General features: G+C 43.3%; 1 protein-coding gene across 6 annotated transcripts; it reads right to left on the reverse strand.

Annotated features, from left to right (window-relative positions):
- Positions 1 to 666: 666 nt before the first annotated feature.
- csnk1g2b (casein kinase 1, gamma 2b) lies at positions 667 to 17,628 on the reverse strand. Of its 6 annotated transcripts, none has more exons than XM_029828866.1 (12): positions 17,474 to 17,628; positions 14,723 to 15,527; positions 9,903 to 9,972; positions 6,676 to 6,824; positions 6,329 to 6,563; positions 6,026 to 6,111; positions 4,858 to 4,942; positions 4,609 to 4,754; positions 4,142 to 4,225; positions 2,936 to 3,037; positions 1,874 to 1,980; positions 667 to 1,786 (listed from the first exon to the last, which is right to left on the reverse strand). In XM_029828866.1, exons 2-12 carry the CDS (start codon positions 14,948 to 14,950, stop codon positions 1,732 to 1,734), a joined length of 1,347 nt encoding a protein of 448 aa, XP_029684726.1. In that variant the 5' UTR covers positions 14,951 to 15,527; positions 17,474 to 17,628; the 3' UTR covers positions 667 to 1,731. The 6 variants fall into 6 exon arrangements, with proteins under 6 accessions (XP_029684726.1, XP_029684723.1, XP_029684725.1 ...); XM_029828863.1 differs by having other exon boundaries at positions 4,609 to 4,757; XM_029828865.1 differs by lacking the exon at positions 17,474 to 17,628 and adding an exon at positions 17,349 to 17,365 and having other exon boundaries at positions 4,609 to 4,757.
- Positions 17,629 to 18,034: the final 406 nt, after the last annotated feature.

An 18,034-nucleotide genomic window follows, 5' to 3' on the forward strand; every position in this document is an offset into this window, starting at 1 on the left:
AGTTCAGCTGATGTTAAAAACACACAGGTGCGTTTTATTACTCGATTGCGACAGTGTTGGTAACTGTGGTTGCCATGGGAACGCCGGGGGACAGTACTACTGTTTCAACGGGATTATGAGTTCTCGCGAGCATTTGACCGCAGTGTTGTCAGGATTTGAGACATTGTAAAGAACAGAAATATCACAAACGTCGACACAGCTGTGAGAAGAATTCCCTCCAGTTGCTGTTGGATGTTGAAGGTGAGAAGTCTTAAACATGAGGCATCACCCACGGAAAACACACCATCAATAACCTTCCTGTTTTCTGGGTCATTCAGATCAATGCCACAGGAGATCTTACTGTTATGGGTTCGGTGGAGGCGTCAATCCATTGAAACCTTAATGTTTGATTTTTCACAAAAGCAGTTGTTTAAAAAACAAAAGTAAAAATCTAGCAGGTTTGGGACGGCCAGTAGGGGGCAGTATGACTCGCATCAAGACCGTCAAAAACAGTTTGAGTTGAAAACTAATTTTTTGCTGTAGGCTGTAGCTTGAGCAACATCTAGTGTAAAATAGGCAGCAACAAACTGCAGGGAGGAGGAAGCGCGCGCACACACACACACACGCACGCACGCACGCACACACACACACACTATTTGGGATAAAATGCCAATGCGGGACACTCACTTGACCTTTAAACATTTTACTTAGAAAGGCACAAACTAAGATTTCCTGGTAAATTATTCTGATGTAAGAAATAAAAATCAAAAGACATATCTTTGTTTTATCTCCATGTAAAGACAACATTTTCTGGCCATAACTCAGATATAAGCATTCCTAGATCTGTCTTTATTAAGATGTTTTCTTAACTGTTAATTCCAAACCTAAAATTTTACCACTGTATTGTTTTCATTTTTCCCAAAAGTGCAATAATAATAATAATAAAGAGAGCTTAATATCTGTTTCTCTCAATTGTCCACAGTACCTGAGGCCAGTGACTGTGCTACAAAATCCATGATGACAGACAAAAATAAAGCCAGCGTGAGGAAAAGAACTGAACTCCAGAACACTACAACATAAAAATGGTTTTCGATGCAGGGGTTCGACTTCAAAAACAGAGGATTCAATTACAAAAGAGAAAAAAACAAACATAAAAATCCTCCGTGTTCACTTTTTATGGATGAAATGCTTCCTGTGTCTCTCAGATTTAACATTAATATAGTTCACCTTTTCCTCTTCGCCTTGATCCCAGAACACACACCAAAGGAAGGAAAAGAAAATTAAACATTTTCCTAAAGAGCAGATGTCTCTCTTGAACCACTCTGCTGGTTCCCCTGATCAAACGCTGATCTTCATGGAATCTAAAATACATCAACTGTCTCAAACAGTAAGTTTTCATATTCACACCACGGTAGTTTCGTTATTACAGTTTTTTTTTTAAACGTTTTCTCAAAGCCCCTGTTGTAACATAGGTACATTTATTTTTTTACTGATAAAGGAATCAAGAGTCTGTTGTGGAGTCAATAGGACCGCAACGTTCCTTTAACCTGCCAGTAGCTGGGGAGCACTGGGAACGAGAGAGAGCGCAAAGGGGGGAGGAGGTACGGTGACGGTGGGTATAATGTGAGGGGGAAAGAGGGGAGAGGTGGAAAGAGATAGAGGAGATAAAAGTCAGGAGGGGGGCGCTGTGTAGTTGCTTCCATTTAAAACTTGACAGTGACCACAATATTTCAAGTTCTCTGCTCTCTTCTTTCACTTATGCCTCTGGAGGGTTTTCCTCTTTCTCCGCTTGAAGAAACAACAGCACCTGCAGGGAATCACGGGGGCAATCAGGAAACGGCATTTTTCAGACCATTAAAACACGTGGAGGTGTTGAGAAAAGACGAAATCTCACTTGGTCTCATCAGCCACTTCGACCTCTGCGGGAGCGGTGATGGGAGCGTTGGAGTGTCCGGCCGTGGGATCGTCCGTGTTTAACTCACCGTTCGTCGAGCTCATCACCTGCAGGAAGACACCACAGCAGCGAAGGACTCAAACACGCGCATCTGAGCAATGGCTGCAAGGTGGAGATCGCTTTGATCCTGACGGCTCTTTACGTATTTTTTCAGAATTCAGCTGTGTTTTTTTGGGTTTTTTTTACGTCTGAGTCTTTGTATGAGGATTGTGAAGGATACTGCTCACTCAGAGGTTTTTATAAATGTGCTTCCAATGTTACACATGAAGGAAAATGGTGCCTTGATGTGTGTTGACATGTGAACCAAAGCACAAACATAAGTCAGATTTATCATTTTAACTCACATCTAAAGGAGAGACGAGTGTTTTTGAACGTTAACCTTGATGCTGTACATCGCCATCTAAAATGCTGACTCAATAGCAAAAACGTTTCCATTGGAAGCACACAGAGCAGGAAAACTAATAACAGCAGACATGGAAAAAATAAAAGCTCTTTTGATATTTATGAGAATGAGAACAGTGTTTTATGACAGCTTGATGTAAACCTTCCCTCACAGCTGCAATTATCCCCGTTGCCAGCAGGGGGCAAATTTGTCCCACATTTATTTAAAGTCGATTATAGTGTTTGTATTTGACACTGTTCCGTTTTAGGGTTTTATTTTGTTTTTTACTAAAGAGGGAACAAATGAGAAATCCACAGCTCTGCTTTTGAAGCATCACAGACCCTATAGTGATTTACAGATCTTTACTAAATGAGGTCCGACTATTATCGGAAGTTCTGTATTTTTTTGTTGGCCATTTCTTTGAGCAGGCTACAGCAAATGAAGAAGAGAATGCAAACAGAGCCAGAAAAGCACGGACACACAGGGATTCAAAAGAATCAAAACAGAACCACAGACAGGCGGCGGTGTGGGATCGGTGTGAGAGGGGGGTCAAAACATAACAAAACCTAAGAGGCTTCATGCATTAGCCATCAGAGCAGCAGCGGTAGCAGCAGCAGTACCTGAACAGAGCCCCCCAGCCTCTCGGCTGTGAGGTGCGACCCCAGAGTCTCCTTATTGGTCACTGGAGTGGGCTGAGACTCACTTCCTTTGGGCTCAGGTGACTTGACGTAAAGAGCAAAATAGGGTTGAGGCACGTGGTCACAGTGATGAGAAGAAGGAAGACAAAAAAGAGGTGGGGTGTCGGTGAGGCAATGTGTTGGGAAGGGGTGAAGGTAAAGGAGGTGGAGGGACAAGGAGGTGAGGGGTCGAATAAAACAAAAAAGGAAACAAAACAAAAAAATTACAGAAGACCTCTCCCAAGCAGAAGCGGGCTTGTTAAGACATTCTATGTTAATAGAGGAGTAGTGGGAAGCAAAAAATTTATGCAAAGCACAAATCACACACTAATAAAAGTCATGCAAGAGTAAGAAAGAACAGCCTTGATTCTTTAGCATTCAATATTTAAGACAACACAATTAGCAAGGACTTTTTCAAAGGCCTGAATGTTTCGCGCTAAATGTGAAACTTCATTATTCTTCTTAAAACGTAGGCAGAAATATGGTTTACAGTTGTGATTTGGAGTTGTGCCTATCGAGACGTCCAAAACAACTTTGTCAGTGACCATGAAGCAACACAAGATCGAGTATCAAGCAAAGATTTTCTTTCATATTTGAAACTACACGCTGTCGCTTGGATCGCAGGGGTTTTTACGAGAACGTGTTACTGGGGATGTTTGCACGTTTCAAAGGTTGGCGACTGTTAACGAGCCGATCATGTCAGCACAATAAAGAATGGAATAATAAAATAAGGCTGAAGTCCATTGCTACAGCGCTATTAAAAACAGATCAAATACCTCCATGACCTTATAATGAGCAGTGAGCCAAACTGGCACACGGCAAAATAAGATTTTCCAGACACTAATATTACTGCTCCTCTAATTAATATATATAAAAACATAACAAGGCCCGGACAGCATGACGATAACAAAAAAGTGAGAGAATGGATATCAGGTCTACACATTGTCACACACTAAGCGTATCATTTGTCATTACCAGTATGAATAATGCAATATGCATTTTCAAATCATGCACGCAATGACTGGAGCTTAGGGTGGCTAGGTGTGAATAAACACAAGCCTGAAACAGGGCTTTGTTTCAGCTGGGCAGCCTGCTCACAGGAGACTGGGAACCAGGAACCTGAATGGGTTTGTTTGTAGATGCTCTCACCTGGTTTTTGGTCTGCTGTTGTGCTTTGTCTCTGCTACTGGGCTGCAGGGGCGTGTCACTGGGGATGGGGCCTATCGGTGTGGGCTACAGAGAGAGAGAAGAGCACTGAGAAACATAAACACTGCAGAAGAAATAGATGAGAAGCAAGCAGATGACCACTCATAAGTGTATGCCTTTAATATCTCCGAACTTCATTAGATTTATTCGTAGTACATTTGCTTCCCTTTTTAACAATTTCTATCTTTGTACATTTAGTTGCTATGGAGATTGTGAGGTGGCAAAATGTTTATTACGAGCTGTATAATACTGCCATTTGCCGGCTGTGCGTCTAAAATATCCCCAATTAACCACAGATGCAACAAATTCAATATTTGGGCCACTTGGACCGTCTGTCCGTATAACAGCTCAAATGAAAAGGATCAAATCTTTTCAGCATTAAAGGTTTGCAGACAGTGAGATGCACTCACGAGTGATTTGCCGACCCAGTCATATTCATAGTCAAAGACGTAGCCGTTCCTGTCGAAGAGATCAGTGAAGAGCTTCCTTAAGTAGTCATAATCAGGCTTCTCGAAGAAGTCCAGCCTCCTCACATAGCGCAGGTAGGTGGCCATCTCTTCTATAGTGAAGAGAAAGAACACATTGTTACATAAAATAAGTGCGAGACAGAAGTATTGAGTCAAACATTAAACGGAGAAACTGTATGGTTCGAAACAAACCCGGGAAACTTTCGCAAAGCACTTCAATTGGCGTCGCTCGTTTTGTGTCCCCGATTTTCTGGTACCTCTCCTTCAAAGTGTCCGCCTAAAGAGAAATACAAGCACACATCATGATTAAAAATACACAATAAGGGTTTGTACAAAGTTTTAATAAGTTTGTAAGACTTTCATTCTACAATCTTAGAGGTCTGCACACAAATTAAACATGCACTTAATTTCTTTACAGACAATAAAAAAGAAGCTGAGGAGATGTAAAAGTCCTCAGGTCCTTTCAATATGTCCTTACACTATTGTGGCCATATTGTGTTTACTGTGTGTGTGTTCAGAACAATTGTTGCGTTAATGACGGGACACACAGTCAACCCTCCCTTCACCACCCACCCGCCCAGTCGGCTCCACACCTGTCAAGGTTTATGGTACATTATCACAATTCACTGTAATTTTTGGTCATTATGCTCTTGTTGTAGTTTTGATGCAAACAGCCATTTTGTGTTGGTGGGAACTTGCTTTGGCCTGTGCAACCCAACATCCCCCACATTCATCCCTCCTTCACACTAATGTTCCACAAGCTTCCTCCCACACAGCAAATGCTCAGATGAGGTGTCTTGTAATGTATTCTATGTACACCTTTGATACGAGTGCAAAATATCCAGTAATCCGGCGACTGTAACCTGTCCTGCTGGCACCTTTCATTGTGTTTGGATGCTTCAGACTCTAAACCAATGCACAGCAAAACTGTTTAAACATATAACATACTGTAGCTACCTATATGCAAAGCAAGGAACCACATCTAACCACGTGTAGGGTACTTGTTAATATTCTTCCTTCTGAAATTCCACCAGTGTGAGAAGATGGTGCAGTTTACAACAGGCTCTCTGTTAGTAAGATCAGGCTGATAATGGGTACAACAGAGCAGGGCAGCACAATATATTGTTTCATCATCTATATCACAATGTGCGCATGTGTAAGAGTCACAAGGACAATTATGGCAAAGCAACATGTCCAACACAACGGAACCACACTACCCTGCTGGTAAGACATATATTGATATAGTATAACAGAAAGAAAAGCCACCTAAACTAGTGATTGATTACTGCACATCACCAGAATCTTGCCTCAATAAAAATGTGTCAATGTTTGGATGATGTAAAACCATGTGCAACCGTACCTTTAGGCCCTGCCAGGGGAGGCTACCTCGAAGGAAGTACATAAACATATGACCCAATGCCTCCAAGTCATCCCTTCTGCTTTGTTCTGAAACAAAAAATATATATATTTGAGAAATACATTGATTATTAAACCAACTGAGAAGGTCAGCAGTGTTACAAAATAGAGCTCAATTAGCACCAGCAGGAAGTTTGCCTCCAATTAACCGACGGTGTGTAAAAAGTACTGAAGATAAATGTTCAACTGAATTTACATACAAGTAAAGCCTTTAAAAAGACCTTCCAGTGGGATAGGAATTCCTTACCCTTTCCAAGGTGTGTGTTAATGCTCATGTAACGTGCCGTCCCGGTGAGACTCTTGTGCTCCCGGTAGGGGATGTGTTTTTTGGTCTCGGGGTCGATGTACTCTTTGGCCAGACCAAAGTCGATGATGTGGATGGTGTGTTGCCTCTTGCTTCCTGGCCGCCCAACCAGGAAGTTTTCTGGCTTCACATCTCTGTATATCAGACTCTTAGTGTGGACGTACTCCATCCGCGTTATCTAAGAGGGGAAAAAGTAGAATCAAATATGTATCCGTCCCAAAGAGCTCTTTTATAAAACTGTTATGGGTCTTTTGAAACATTTGGCTCTATTTTCATTGTTCAACTCGTACCAGCTGTATGGCTATCATGAGGACGGTCTTGAGGGTGAATGTTCGGTCACAGAGATCAAATAGGTCCTCTAGACTGGGTCCAAGCAGCTCCATCACCATGGCATTATACTTCCCACAAGGACCAAAGTAGTACACCTGAGGGATTCCCTCTGTGAGAAGACGCACAAGTGAGATTACAGGAACTATGAAATATCGACCCATCAGTTCATTCAAACATTGCAGTACATCTTTCACAACACACAATTTTCATGTAAGCTACAGTCACAGAACACAAACTGAGCCTTCAGTTTATTTTCCAGTGAGGAGGAGTAAAGGAAAAGGTGGCTCAACATTTCGTGACGGAGAAGACAACATTGCGATGACGACTGTAAATAGAATTTTCCTAGCAGAATCCACCACACCCACTGTGCTGTACAAACTATGGCTTCTGAAGAATGCGTGTGTATGAACCAAAAGGATTGTTTTCAACCAACTGGGGAGTGTCAAACCTCTGCGCTATCATTTCAGACAAAAATAAATAAATACAAATCTCAAGCTAGTATTTACTGCAGGAACTATGACTTGTGCTTTTAGAACTGCCATTCAGTTCAATCCAACTTTATTAGGCATCTGTCACAATCACAACTGTACTTAGGTGCTTCGGAGACCCAGAACCTGACGGCAACTAGCAAGAAAACCTCCTTTTTACTGGAAGAAACACTGAGCAGGATCAGGCTCCTATGGGGGGACTCTCATGCTAATGACCAGCTGGGTGAGTGTGTACAAAGTTCTATTCCAGAAGAATTGTTTCCATGACAGCATTAGTTTTTTGTGTGTACAATTATGGTTGAGACAAAGTCAGATTAAATGCTAAAACAACCAAGTAATGATAGTAGTAACACCCACAAAGAAAATTAATATACACCAAACAAAAAAGCAAAAATGTTACAATTATTTACATTTTTAGCTTTTTTTAAACCTTATTATTTTTCCACTTACTCCTGCAATGTAATTGGAAAAAGACAACATAGTGTACAGCAACCTTTGAAAAAGCTGCCACAAAATTAGGAATTTTAGACCCCAACGATCACAAAAAAACACAGCAAGAGATAAACGCAATATTCACTATGACTTAAAAATGGTGTTGTAATCCAGTTTCAAGAAAAGGGGACCGGGGAGTGAGACGGAAGGCACACAGAGACTGTAGAGCGTACGAGGATCAGACTTTAACTCTGCTGCTTTTGGAAATGTACCGATCCACACAGACAAATTATCAGGGATCACAAGGCTCATGAACACAACTCCACAACGAGCCACATATTTATAATACGGGGGAAACGAAACCTACTGTTTCAGGCAGCACAGATGTGTGAAGACACAAAAACACTATCATCATTCTCGACTCAGCAGTGTGACCAGGAAAGTCTTTCATCCACCACATACCCAGACACGCTCATTAGATCTGCCTGCTGTACAAAATCTACATCTGAGACAAAAAAACAACACACACTGTCATTCAACCTAAAAACGAATCCTCGCTCTAGGACAGCACTGGAATATAATAGACGTGAGCGGCATTGTAATTACGACCTACAACCAGGGTCAGAGAGCAGCGTTCCCATCAGCTGAGAGCTGCTCAGGACAGCAGAGAATTAAAGGTGTGCAGTTAAGCTTCTAATGAGTGTTAAGCACTCAGCGGACCACAGTGTGGCATGTTTGAGTGTTGTTAACTATCCGGGTCACATGGACCCATTTAGCCACGCTGACAACATAAGTAGATTGAAATTTACTCTTAGACCCCCACCCACAATTCTTCAGTGTCACTTGTTCACAGAGGAAGCAGACGTCGATCACAGAGGTCTGTCAAATGTAAGGTAATGTTGTGGCTTCACCTTTAGATGCACTCACAGTACTAAATGTGCATCTAGAACAGCCAATGGACCGTGTCGAAACACAAATGAAAGATGTATGAGTATTACAGCCAGGGGGTCTGAGTCAAAATGGCATGGCATCATCTTAAATTTTGTTAAGGAAAGAGGATGCCACACCTTTACAATAATGCTAGAAATATTAAGTCACGGGGAAAGAATTCTGTTAGCGTTCTATTGCAATAACACAACCAACTATCCATGAAAACTGCACAGAGGGTCAAAGTTACATTTAAAGTAGAGTTTATGATCAAATCTTTCCTCTGTAAGTACATTTTTAATCAGTGAATATGTGTAAAAACCACTGAGCAATAGCAATATTCTGCAACTCAACACATTAATGTTGCTGCAATAAAAGAAAAGCAGAAGATACGGTGACTGAGCTGACTGAGGAACACCATGAAGGCCCCACTGCTATAGAGGACCGTCTATAAATAGTCAAGGACTGCCCTAATGCCCCACCTCCTTATCAAAGTGGAGGGCTTTTACTCTGGCCCAAAGGAGCCGGGGAAACTAGCATGTGTCACCAAGGCTGATTTGCACAGCAGCACAAACATTTGTTTTATTTAGTGCAGAACTAAACCTTCCAAGCCAAACATAATAGTGATGAGCCATCAACGCGCCGTAATGCATAAGCATAACAATTCAATAAAGGTATCCTGGAACACATCTCATCACAGATCATCGACCGTGCAGGAGCACTGCGCTCGCGACAGTCTAAGCTCATGAGATCTCATGTCTTTTCCTGTTAGAAAAGATGACGACGAGGGATTCTCATGGCTGGTTAACCGACCGCGTCATCCAGGGGCGTAGGAGGCGCCACATCCTCTGGTGCTGCATGTCAGAAACTAATCAGAAATCAATGAATCCTAGCGTCCAGCTAACAAAGCACATACCTACTCTTTAATTACACCTTAATCTATTTAAGCAGAAGGCTGTGGTGGCTGTAGATGTGGCATCAGAGGTGTTAAAAACCATCCTCTGACTCTCCTACAGTAGATGTGGGAAAATGAACTGCAACATGCTGAAAAGTAGCCTCCATCACAAAGGTGCCATTGTACCAGTTCCCCTGGCACAGTGCTTGTTGTCCTCCACCCGCAATATGCTCACAACGTTCATGTGCAAAAACTGTAAATATGCTGCCAGAGGTCTCTCACGCCCACGTGCACATATAGGATGCTAATATCAAGGTTTGTGCATGAGAAACCACACATATATTAGACACGGTGTAAACTGAATACGAGTCCCGGAAGTGACTGTTGGGACTTTTACATTTGCTTTTGGATAAATCACGACTCAAACAAAGACGATATCTCTTACCTGAATTTCCCAACTGTTTATAAAATCTATACTCCAAATGAAGCTGTGGTGCCCTGGACTTGATGGGTTCCTGAAAGAGAAGAGACAGAGGAACAGATTGTATTAAGTAGGGGCTGTTTACTTTATTAAAACTGTCAAACTAGAAAATAAACATGTTGTCCAGGAAAAGGAAACAAAAGGATTGATTTTGAAATTTTATTAAGAGTTTAAATTTGTGCTTAAATCAGAATGAGCCGAGTCTATTGATGACCAGGGTTGATTTGATTGTATCTGCAGAGACCAGACTGCCCCCCCCACTACGGGACGGTCAAAAGGCATTTTTAATGGAAATGATGGGACAGAGACGACACATTTGCTCAGGTGTCATTTGCTACCAACACCAGGTAGCAACAAAAGAGTGTGGAACAGCTGAGGTGGAGAGGTTACTGTAACAGCAGGTCAGACAGGAAAGGGCCCTTCTGGCACGGGGGTCAGCTGCCTCCGACACAGGCCCACACTCGTGGCAAAAAGCTCCTCTACCCATTTTAAATCCATACGCTCTGAAGGATTCTGCACCTTCATAAAGCAACTCCTGGCTCGTCAGCCAAAAAAGACACGGGCAAAAACTGGACCCATGAAAAGATGTTACATCAGACATTAGTAAGCCCTGCTCTGGTCATTTACACAGCTATAGCTTATCCCATCTGCTAGGAATAGAGATGACTTAAGTACATAAAGCTGCCATAAGCCCCTGTTTTCTATTGTAAGCTGTTTTAACGGATCCTGCAGTTGTGAGCCATCTGTTTTAATTCATTATTTATATCTTGAAGCTTTTCTTGCCCTTTCCTTCCTGATACTGCCTGACAGTCTTGTTGCCCGCGCTTATGTAGGATGCGGATGATGCCACAGCATCTCTACACTTCACCTTCCAACCGCTCGTCTTCCTCCTACAGGCTCCACAGCATCGTTTGGAGCCCTTACATATGCATGACAGTATCTTACCGACGGTGGATATATTCAGCTTTCAAAGATTATTTAATGTCGCCGACAATTTTCCAATGGGATGTAATCGACCAAAGGGCATGAAAACTTGCCAAAACTAGGAGAGACTTCTGGCAGGTTCATAATCTCTGACACCCTCCCCCCCCCCAACAACCTGGGGATGGGCGACGAAAGGAATGTGACGCATCATTCCAAGGATCCATGTTCACGAAAATCAGCCGAAGCTTTTACAATGGTGAGATTATGACATCGTGGATTAGGTGATGAAAAATCGAGGCCTCCAAAGACTTGAGTGGCCACACAGAGGAAGGCATCAGCCCTACATGGGGGTGGTCCTCTTCCTGGGATTAACCAGCTCAGCACATTATGTCATTCAGGATGGATATAACAGCTGATACGGTAAAGAATTATTAGAATTTACATCCACAACAGGCACATCTTAAAAAGAAAAATTTGATTTAAAAACTGCAATTAAGTTATTTCTAAACATGTGACTTGGTGACAGAACCAAATAATAAAATAGAAATCACGACTTACACTGCTTCAACCAGACAGCTGCTTTTTAAGTGGCCTCAGAAACTTATGATCAAGACTCAAAAACCCATAAAGCTTCCAAAACCTGAGTCTGAAGTTGGGTATAAATGTTGTAACAGCTGGAAAACAATGTCTGCATGATCACATATGTCCATATGTCCAATAAAAACATAAATACACCATCATTTACACTTACAAGCTGCATAATGTAGCTAAAAACAAGCCCAGCTTAACTGCCAGAGCCAGGAACATTAGCTTTTAGTAAAAAAGCACGGTAGAGGAGGAGGATGATGAAGGAAATCTGGGATGATGTAATTTAAAATGGTATCAACATGTGGACCATCTGTCAGGCCTGGTGTGATATTCAACGGGTAAAAGTCGTGGCTGCGACAGCCACGTCCGGAAGAACAAACCCAAAATGAAAAAGCCCAAGAATAGCCGCTGACCTTTGCCTGACGCGCTCCAGCGTTTCACAATATTCAGCGGGCAGCATGACTTCTCTACTTTTAGACAGGGCGGCTCATTCGTCAACAACGGGCTGCTTCCTAGTTCCTCTCATGAGGCCTTGAGACGTGTTTTCATCATGCCGACCACAATAAAGTCAGATTTTCAGATTTGTTTGTCATTCTAAGCGGACTTTAAACTCATTTCTGGGCTTAATTGATCCGGCTCAAGTATGAGCAAGGCAAGCTCCTAAATCAATCACTGGTGGTTCGCGTCCTGACTTTGGAAAAAATGTTTTAATCCCCAAATGTTCTTACTTCGACTGTCCTCAATCAGTTTAAATAACACAAAAGAATATTTGATTTAAAAAAAAAAAATCCCTATTTTCAGGTCTTGGAATGTTGATATCGTAGCGAATGATTAAATATTGAGCATTCCTCTGTACACGCAGCACCTTTTTGTCCTGTAAGCTTATTAAAGCATGTAATTGTGCGCAGAACAACAGATTTTTGCAAGTCACTGACATGGGGACTTTCTCGTACTGGTTTTATGACCGTTATCAATCATCCTCAAAGCAGAGTTTGTGCGTCCATGGGAAAATTCCATGATGTTGCTGGCAAATGATTCATGAGAAGATTAACTAGTTTAAGGTAAGACGTCCAGGAGGTCCCGCCAGAGTCAAACCTGCCGATAGCTTCAACAGCTGCCCCCAGCAGAGCGGGTGTAACCTGCAGAGCGAGAGTCTCCGGACTCCAACGGGAGATCACAACGCCTCACGCTTCATGTGTGTTTTAGCACACGGGGAGAAGAAACGTTGGTCTTCAGCAGCGGGCGGGAGAACGTGGTCGAACCCTGTCTGATTCAGTCAAGACTTCTCCGTCATTTCATGTGACATCATTTGCACCTATTTGAAATTCATTATCCTGCACGGTGCAATGACACAGAGACAGAAACACACACTTTCCATTCATTAGAAAACACCTTTTCCCACAAGAGGCCACACAAACTAAAGCAGGAACTACGTTTCGCTGATCGGCAGCCATAAGTCTGCCCCATGTTTCCCAGGAGATAATAAATTCACCCAATTTTCTCTCAATTAGACACTACAAAGCTAGTACCAAGTTACACTCGAAAAAGAAGCTACTTGTCACCATTTATAATATTTCTCATCCACAACAAACGGCCGACAAAATAAATGACAGTCAAACAGGTGAGAAACGTCGACTCTAAAATGGATTCAGGGCTTCCTGGATGAAACGTCTGCATCAGCTGGGTGTGTTCAGAGTTAGAATGCCCACAGATGTGGCCTTTGCTCTGCTTTGGCACCGTTTCAAATGATAAAAAAAGGGGGGTTCGGAGAGCGACACGCTGAGAGGAGTTCACTTCTCCAGGTCTTTAGGAGTCCTGGACCTCCTCCTGTCAGCGAAGCCTGGAGCCTCCAGCAGCAGTTGCATGGTCTTGCCTCCATCACACAAGCACTTGTCAGTGTCAGGAAACACCCCGCCGAACCAAAGAGTGGACCACTGTGTGGGGACGAGACCTGCTAACAAAGACAACCTTTCAGCCCTCGCCGGGTCCTCTCTCCAGAGAATGGTGCGCACGGCCACATAAGTCTGCCTCTGCCGTCACGTGGTGGCGCAGGGTGACACTGCCGTTCACCTTTGTCCCAGGTGTAGACAGGCACCGCCCATATTCCCAGCTCAGCGAGATATGGAACAACACACACCGTGGGTGAAGGTGCCCGCTCAGAGATTAATGGAAGCACACGCGATAAAGGTTTTAATAGATGCGTTCATGGGTTTCTTAAAGGGAACAGGGATAAACTCCAGTGTTCAGTGGGCCACGAGATCCACGAAACACCAGATCCAGATTTAACTGGACACCGTGGGGATAAAAATACCCAAACAGATGGGAGGGTTCACAGGCACGAGGGGGGGGGCAGCAAACACAACCAAAGATTTCAGAGAAGAGCAGAACTGCAATTATAGTGTTGGCCAACGTCTGCCTTCTATGTGGCTTTCAGCAAAGCCTCGAGCTGATGCCCATTCAGAGATAATGACATCACTCACAAACGCACCAAACGTCAAAATAGACCAGGGCAGATGTGGCGGAGAGGGTGTTTGAGCCACGACTAAACCAGGAGGACAATTAACCCCATCCAGTTGTGAGAAAATAATGTTTTTACAGCGGGAAAAAAACGGCGAGGCAGCTACAGACCAGCGCACAGTGCACGTGGCTGATGTTTCATGTGGCGTCTCACAGCTGGATTAAAAGCTAACCAAAGCATGGCTCAGAGTAGAAGTGTTCGTGCTGACAGAATAAAAAGATCGGTCAATTATTAACGACTGCTGAAGCCCGACGGTGGCCGGTACCACTAGGAAGAACCTTGTTTTTGAATGCCTAATTCAGGCTGACCAATGTGGTCACGCTACACGGAACTAAAATAAAAGGTGATATCGGATCCTCGTTTTACTTTGAGACTTTATTCCGACGGACTCGACTGTTACTGTACATCGAGCACCATCGTGAGCGGGGTGGTTACAGCAAACGTGGCTGGAGCGCCACGCAAACGCGAGCGTGGAGGGTGCTCGCCCCTAAAATAAGATCAGAAGGAAACTGAACCGACTGCATCGTAGTTGATCTTCACAGTCGCAGACGTTAGCGGGCCGGTTCTAGTCCAACCTGTTAGCCAGCAGGTGGAGTTAAAGGCCGTCCTCCAAAGCGCGACAATGGCGGCGGGTCATGTGACCCTCTGGTCACTCTCTGGGCCTTTGGGGCCACCACATACAGGGTGTCACCTGATCAGGGGCATTAGTTGAAGTGAGACTCTACATTTACTAAAGCTTGAAAGATTTACTCACCAATTTGATGGCCACATATTCGTTGGTATAGAGGTTTTTTCCCAACCGCAGCTCTCCAAAGTTTCCACAGCCAATCTTTTTACCCACACGGAAGTTTGGACCAACCATTAGAACTCCAGAGTTGGTCCCTGAACTCCGGCCCCCGTGTCCAGTCCTGCTGCCTGCTGTCTTAGACATCTTCTTCCCTTCCTCTGTCTCTCCCTTTCCCCCTTTCTTGTCAAAATCCATAAGCTTGTGATACCCTGGCCTCTCCACGGTTATTCTCCAGCCATGCAAACCATAAAACTCCAATAATGTTGGTGGAGGAGGTAGAGGGAGGATTAATCTCAAAGGACAGAGGAAAGGTCTTTGTGGCAGTGTGTGCAACGGTTCATTCGACACTTAAACAAAAGCTTTAGCTCTTCCTGCAGCTATCGGGCAGCTTATTTCAAGTGCTTCCCTTTTTTCTTGTCGTTCCTTTTAGCTGTGCTTTTCCCGCTTCAGCATCCTACCCAGGGAGCAGGCAGGAGGACAACTAATAGTTCATACAAAGAAAAAAAAAGTGGGTGCAGTCCAAAACCCAGCTACTGCATCCAGAAGGCCACTTGGGAACATCTACTGGGGTGGCTCATTCATACTGGTCAGGCTGTAGTGGCACAGTGGACGCTCTACATGATGCGGGGCCACGGCAGACGGGAACGCCACGGCAGACGGGAACGCCACAGCAGACGGGAACGCCACAGCAGACGGGAACGCCACAGCAGACGGGAACGCCACAGCAGACGGGAACGCCACGCAACGGTCGTGTCCAACGTTGGCCGCAGAGCTGCAAAAACCAGAAACAAGCACAAATCATCAAGGTTACCAGGGCCAATTATACGTTTCCCTTTTCAGAGACAATATTTTGGTAAAGTTGTGCTGGTTATTCCGCAGACATCAGACTGCCCTGTACCCCTGATAAAAGAGAGCAGGTAATTCAGCCACTTGTGATGAGCAGCTCCTCTTTCCTGTGGAAAGGCACTTACACAGATCAATGACCGTTGTAACGTCTCATAGCGTCAACATTACTTGGAAGCTGTCTATTATTGGAATGGCGTGGATGGTGACACACACAGAATCACAAAACTAACATATATTAACGCCTGGTGTTCTTCTGGAATGCATTAGCCAGTAAATATCCGCTGATTTGAGCGCGCTGAGGTCAAGATGCAGGGAATTATTTAGAAATCACACTATTCAGCCCAGTCACAAGGCTGGAAACAACAATAAAGCAGCAGGCTAAAGCCTAATTTTAACAGATGAGCACATCAATGAAATGGCAGCGTATCACGCCAGGTTCTATATCCGTTATGGTAACACGAACCACCCATATCTTTCAAAAACAACCCCATGTTAGTAGCTATGAAGGGTTGGAAAATGGCCGGAAACACACGTTTAGAAACCTCAGTCTCAAGTTAACTTTGGGCCATCTTGTCTCATCTGTCTAGACTGTCTTATTTGAGGAAGTAGAATATTGTCTTTAATATCAACGGTATGTCGTGGCAGAGATAGCAAGATTTAAAAGAAAATAAGTAAGAAGGTATTCATGTGTTCCTAAAACGGTACATGTAAACACAGGAGAAAAAAAAAAAAATAGCCTAAAGCTCTGTCGTCTAGTGTTGCTACCATGTTGTCGACAACACTGATAATAACGCTACAGAATTTTAGACACTAAAAATCAGACAAATTACTTACTTGCCGAAAACACTCGAACTGAGAATTATGTAAAAGCATGTAGAAAAGATAAATCTTTCATTCGTACAATAAAATAGCTCTTTTCCGCAGCTTATATTAAGGCTGCTAGCAAGAAGCTAACTGGACACCGATTAGCTCTCGGAAACTCATTTATCCTCCGTTTCAGTCATTCAAACTAATTGTTATCTTTTAAAAGTCATTTGGGTGTCCCCAGTTACAGGACAAACCTATTATTTTATAAAATTCAAAGTATTCGGAGGCGATATAACATAATTTAATTTTAGCTGGCTTGGTAGACAAGGCCAACACTCAGGCTATCTTGCCGTTACTTAGCAAGCTTAGCAATTTAGCCTAATCCAATAGCCTGTGCCTTTTGTTTGAATTAAAACTTAAACATGTCACAGTAACAAGTTTAATGCTAAGGCAGAGCGTTGCATGTGCGTTACTTCGTCATGTAGCTACAGGAAAATCTCACTGGGTAGCCTTTATCCGACCAAGCTAGCTACCTTCTCATAAAACCTACACTGTTGGCCCAGCGCCTGGTTAAAAACCAGCCTAACCATCCAACGTTAATTTAAACTATTAACGACAGCGGAACATTAAGTCGCAATAGGCAGGAACTGAAGTCTTTCAGCAAGTCGAATCAGAACATGGAGTATTAATGGCTTGTTACTTTAACATGCTCGGTTAGTTAATGCTTACTAAATAATAAATAAAAAAGAATAACCAAGCCACGATACAACAGGTTAACTTTATCGGCTTGAGTAAAAGCGTGGCGAAATAGACGGGCTGTTTCACCTGAGTATAGTTTTGGAGTTCAGATTCCAGCTATAGCCATTATCCTGACAACTGGGGCAACTCCTTAATCCTAAACAACCGAATGTACACGGACGGGCTGGCTTGGATCGCTTACCGCTTAGCTCACATGCTAGCCATTTAGCAAGTTAGCACACGAAACAAGAGCGTTTATGTCCGGTGAAATGACCTGTACCACTGAAAGCTGCAAATAAAATCGGTCGCCAAACGAAGGCATGTTACCTTTAGCTATCGAACCGTTGTCGAAGACATGGTTCGTCGTTCGTGGTCGCCGTTCTCATCCCGATTCCCCCTCAAAGTTGCTATGATTTTTGCTGTTGTCTCTTTAAGCCTCCTTCTGCTACAATACCTAAATATGCCGTCACGCCGGTTCATAGAATTGCGCTACGCAATAAAACTAACGTAAGTGGTAGTGTGGAATAGGGGAAAAAAAGACGTACGTATCTCGGCTTCAGCACTTTCAAATTGGTCAGTTTGGTCAAGAAACTTTCTTCAAGGAAGCGCATTTGTTAACATATGAGTAAAGGTCTTTCAGTGATTAAGACTCGCCTGGTTTAACTAAAAATAAACTTTACAGTTGCTTTGTTTGCCATATGTAAGCACATGGTGGGTTGGTCATGTTTAGGTTGAGATGAGCCTGGGGGGCTCATGACTATTGTTTTGCTAATTTCTGACTGTTGCAATGATTCAAAAGGATGAGTAACTGGCAAAACCAGCCTCCATTTAGAAGGAACTTTGGTGCTTGCATACATTTCTGTTTTAGAGAATAATCCTAACCATAAT

The sequence above is a fragment of the Takifugu rubripes genome, chromosome 20 (assembly GCF_901000725.2).
Source record: "Takifugu rubripes chromosome 20, fTakRub1.2, whole genome shotgun sequence".
Lineage (NCBI taxonomy): Eukaryota > Metazoa > Chordata > Actinopteri > Tetraodontiformes > Tetraodontidae > Takifugu > Takifugu rubripes.

Coding starts and splice junctions, on each gene's coding strand:
- csnk1g2b (XM_029828863.1), bottom strand. CDS start 14,950: ATGGATTTTGACAAGAAAGGGGGAAAGGGAGAGACAGAGGAAGGGAAG. Junction 6,564..6,675: donor TCATGATAGCCATACAGCTG/GTACGAGTTGAA, acceptor TTCCCCTCTTAG/ATAACGCGGATGGAGTACGT. Junction 6,112..6,328: donor TAACACACACCTTGGAAAGG/GTAAGGAATTCC, acceptor TTTTTGTTTCAG/AACAAAGCAGAAGGGATGAC.